Below are 4,904 nucleotides of genomic sequence, written 5' to 3' on the forward strand. Positions count from 1 at the left end.
AATTTTAAATCTCACAGTTGTATATATATATATATATATATATATATATATATATATATATATATATATATATATATATATATTGCTGATTGCTTATCTCAGGAAGCTAATGCGTGAAAGGTATATGCATTTACTTTTAAATAAAGTTGCGTAATTTGATGTCTTAAAGTTACACTTTGCATTATCTCCAGAAAATACAATGTTTAAAACCATCAAGAGTTTCCATACATAAAACTCTTTCCTTTAATCCACTCTTCTAAGGTTGCAACTTCTTTAATTCTTTTTTTATTTGGCTTGGATTGAAATTCCATGGCGAATCGATAAAAGCCTTTAACCAACTAATTCACATCAGTAACTAATTGAGTAACTAAAATTGGAACCATAACTGTAACCGACAACTTCTTAAATTCTAGTAAAAGCCACCTTCTTTCTATTTTGGGTTTCTATTTTCTTGCAAGACATCTCTAGCTCATACCCTACATTTACATCCAATTAAATCCTAATCTCTTCACTCATAAATACATACATAAATAGTTGACACAAGCTGAAAGGGTCATTTCATAAAAGAGTACAGAGAGTTTACGGGCAATGGAGATTAAGGTGGAAGATGGAAACTCTCATGATCACCATCTCAATGAGCAAAAGCTTCCCCTCCTGGAAGCTGCAGGTTTGCCCATGCCTAACACACAAGTGAAAAACCTGATTCAGAAAGCGATTACTCAGACATTTAAGAGCACAGCCCATTTGGCTAATCTATTACCAACAGGAACGGTTCTTGCTTTCCAGCTCTTATCGCCCATATTCTCTAATCAAGGCAACTGTGACTCAGTTAGCAGGTTCATGACCACAGGTCTAGTAGCTCTATGTGGCTTGTCATGTTTCTTATCGAGCTTCACAGACAGCTTTATAGACAAGAACGGGAACGTTTGTTATGGTTTCGCTACATTTCGTGGGTTATGGATTATTGATGGGTCAGAAACTATTGAACCTGAGATTGGTGCAAAGTACAGGCTGCGGTTTATAGATTTCATGCACGCCCTCATGTCAATACTTGTGTTTGCAGCTATTGCGCTGTTTGATCAGAATGTGGTAAATTGCTTCAATCCAACACCATCCGCTGAGACGCAGGAAGTCCTCATGGCATTGCCAGTGGGGATTGGTGTAATTTGCAGTATGTTGTTTGTTGTTTTTCCTACACAGCGCCATGGAATTGGCTTCCCTCTCTCTGCTATCTGATATATACTTGGTTCCCTGCTTGCTCTTCAAGATGTAAAGCTCAGGCAAATATATTTGTACGTGTCGTCATTCTTTTCTGTATTCTTTTGTTAAAGGATTCACATATATGATCATTTCATTCTCCCTGCAAATTGAACCATTTTCTGGCTCTTCAAATCATTAAATTATGTGATCGTTGTCATTATACATACAAAAACAAAGAATTATTCCAAGCTCCTTTGCTAGGGATGTATTTTGAATGGCATTCTTTCTCTTGCATTCTCAGATACAACTGGATCACCTCGTTCCTATAATGGTGTTAGGCATGGACCCTTCTGCTGAAACAAAACAAACTTTTGCCCGCCAGTGGTTGTGGCCTTGGACAATATTAGAAGATCATAGACAATACTGATCACCGTTCAAACAATTAGAAAATGTCTCACCAAAAATAAGTGACGCACCATACAATGAAAGCAACAAAACCCCATTTACAAAACAGCTTAGCTTCTGCATTTTAACTTGATGATTAATGGAATCTCCCCGATCTGTCTCTGTGTGTCTCCGAATGTCATCTTTCATACGGGCATCCAAATTAAGAAATTCCTCCAGCTACTTTTCATAACTCATAACGACCAATCTACTTGTCATAACTCATAACGACCAATGTACATCCTCCAATTCTAGCCTCACTCGCATATAACTTCTACTTTTACCCCATATAAATAGAGTTACTTACCCAAACCTATTGGTATGAGCTTAAACCGGATAAAATCATATTTAGGTCATGACTGAGGCCAAACCAGATAACTCTGGCCATCTAGGTGAACAAACTCTATCTGCTTCTGAAATGGGCAAAAGACCTCTAAAGGTAAAGATATTTGTCACACCTTATCCCTCTGTAATATAACATGATCCTGTATAATACCTATTGAATTACCGAACTTCACCTACCGATAACTCATTAAGTACCTTACAAGTGATTTTAAAATCATTTTCTTACTTTTTGGAAGTGGTGAGCATTTTCTTACCTTTAATAGAAGTTTAAAAGCTAATTACAATTTTTTTCCATTTTTATTTGTCCGCAAAGTTTAGGAAAATTTTGGCAGAATACCGTCTGTATTTTAATAAAACAATTCTTTAAATACCAGTAAAAAACTTCCAATAATTTGTTTCATCAATTCAACACTACACAACAAACTGCAACATCATTTCTCAAACTCCAAAATTCAAATCAATAATTCACAACTCAATATTTCCATTCATTTTTCATTAAAGTAAAAACAAATTACATTTATCAACCACTTTACATTAGCAAATCCAAAATGATATTATTACAACTTTATACAACTACTCATGACCAGTTTTTACATATACATACAATTATATACACAAATATAAATATTACATTCAGGGTATACGTCACGACCCAACCTATGGGCCGGACCGGCACTAGGACCTGGGCCAGCCTAAAGCCCCCGAGGCCCGTAGTAAGCCTTAACTATTCATTAACCCAACTCTAAGGCCCATTTGGGCCCAATTTCAAGAAAACAAACGGACAGAGTCCGGCCATAAAATGGACTTTCCAACGGGGAGTTTTTGACTCACCCGACCTGTAAACACAATAAATACTCAATTGGGGAGCTCAGCTCACCCTCCACATACTCATCAACATAAAATAAATGGAAGCTCAGCTCCCTCATCCAATCCATCAACATGCATAACATATTTAAGTTTACAGGTCCAACATGATAAAAATATTACAGACCAATTTCAAATAAATACTGCTAACACATGCGGAAATTCTAGGAGTAATTAAAATTACACAATATTGATAAACAACCTGCGAGGTAGAAAAGCAGGTTAACCCAGAACAAAATATCCTCCTGTGGCCTGTAAAAATTTTTGAACAGGAGTGAGCGTTCGACTCAGAGAGTAAAATATCAATCTTAACTATAATCTCTATAACTATCTGAAACTAATGCAACCTGTAGAGTGAAATGCAACATCAACACCATATTCACATCATAGCATCAAAAAGGTAATTTGGAGCACTCACACACCCTGTAACATCATTCATAGTATATGGGAGCTGATCCCCTATACAGCTCTCTTAAATCCAATCTGGTGCCAGCGAAGAACTCAGCTCGGACTTCCACTTAAATACCAAATCGGGGTCCCAGCGAAGAACTCAAGCCGTGTCTACCCGGAAGGACTGGGTCCCGAAGAACTCAAGCCGTGTCTACCCGTCCTATCCATAGTCCACACCACATCACACGCACGCCAACGCACGCACACTGCTCCAAATTACCACAACAACACTCATGGCACATTAACAGTTATCAATGCAACATAATTCGTGCCTAGAGTTTAACTACATAAATATATGCATATAAGTGATGCATGGGCATGCTGAACATATAATAATATCGAAATTACAGTTAAAATTAATATTTTACTCACAGACTTGACGACAAATCACTGTGGTGGCTGGGCGGAGGAAGAAGGCTGTCCCGGCTCACCTGACAATCATATTACAATCATTTAATACAAATGACTCAATACAAATCAAGAAAAGACCCAAATACGTCCTAAGTCGTGCCGAAATTCCGTCAGAGTCCCCCATTTACCTAGGACCTAACCAACCTGAAAAAGGGTTCAAAACACACTTCTATACTCACAATCCATATATCCACAACTCAGTCATATCACACAGCCCCTCCTGGGCCCACCAAACCAATCATTCATCACAATATGTAAAATTTCAATTTAGTCCCTATAATTGACCATTTTTGCAAAAACTGCCCAAATCAACTCTAAAAATTCTAAAACTTTGCCCCGCGGTCCTTAGCAATATTACTAAGCTATTGCAAAAAGAATCGTAATTTTCTAAGCTACTACGAATATTTTATGGATTTTTAATCCTATTTAAGCACTAGAAAATTACATAAAAACAAGGTTCGGGTTTACCTTTGCCGATTCCGACTTGAGGACGCCTTCGGGGCGTCGACAATGGGGGTAGGCAAAATCTCGCCCAATTCGGAGACTTTTCGGTAGCAGATGCATCGCGGAATTTACGCGGTCAATCAGCGAATTTCCGCGAAATGAGAATACCTACGAAGCCCATAACACGGGGGTTAGTACATAAATTTTTCAGAATTTTCTAAGCTCATTTAATGCTCGAAAATACACTGCGAATTTCCGTGGGACCCACCGAAAAACGTTGTCGGAAAATTTTGAAATTAATATCCAGCGAAGCCCTCGTCGAGTGGAGCGTGCTGGTAGCCTCGGTTTTCTCGTGGGATTCACGGTTTTCGAGAAATCTAGCCCAAAAGTCGAAATGGGCGAAAATCTTCCCGAGCAAAAATCGGACAATCCGCTCGATGGATTTCGGCGTTCTTGGTGTCTATGGAAAGCTCTCGCCGAGTAGATGATTTTGGACACAAGACCCGGTCCAATCGGTGGCCGGATTTGGCCGGAGAAACTGGAGCGGCAGCGCGAGGAGAGGAGGAGAGAGAAGAAAGAGAAAAGAGAGAGACGCGCGCGGGAGAAGAAAAAGGAAAGGGGGCCGGTTCGATTCGACCGGTCCGATCCGGTCCGGTTCGATTCGGCCGGTTCGATTCGAAATACAAAATTTTGAATTTTTTACTCTGCCTCGGGACCGAAAACGAGGTCCAAAAATTCCGAAAAAA

At 39.0% G+C, this 4,904-nt stretch overlaps 1 protein-coding gene and 1 long non-coding RNA gene across 2 annotated transcripts; one reads left to right on the plus strand and one right to left on the minus strand.

The window, feature by feature from the left end:
• Positions 1–553: 553 nt before the first annotated feature.
• On the plus strand, positions 554–1,372 carry LOC110646685 (protein DMP4-like). Its single transcript, XM_021800206.2, has one exon. The coding sequence runs from the start codon at positions 589–591 to the stop codon at positions 1,234–1,236; it is 648 nt and encodes a 215-aa protein (XP_021655898.1). The 5' UTR covers positions 554–588; the 3' UTR covers positions 1,237–1,372.
• Positions 1,373–2,931: 1,559 nt separating this feature from the next.
• LOC131176033 (uncharacterized) lies at positions 2,932–4,200 on the minus strand. Its single transcript, XR_009146185.1, has 3 exons — positions 4,183–4,200; positions 3,676–3,734; positions 2,932–3,105 (listed from the first exon to the last, which is right to left on the minus strand). It is a non-coding gene; the product is annotated as an uncharacterized LOC131176033 (long non-coding RNA).
• Positions 4,201–4,904: the final 704 nt, after the last annotated feature.

This window comes from Hevea brasiliensis, chromosome 18, assembly GCF_030052815.1.
Source record: "Hevea brasiliensis isolate MT/VB/25A 57/8 chromosome 18, ASM3005281v1, whole genome shotgun sequence".
In the NCBI taxonomy this organism is placed as follows: domain Eukaryota; kingdom Viridiplantae; phylum Streptophyta; class Magnoliopsida; order Malpighiales; family Euphorbiaceae; genus Hevea; species Hevea brasiliensis.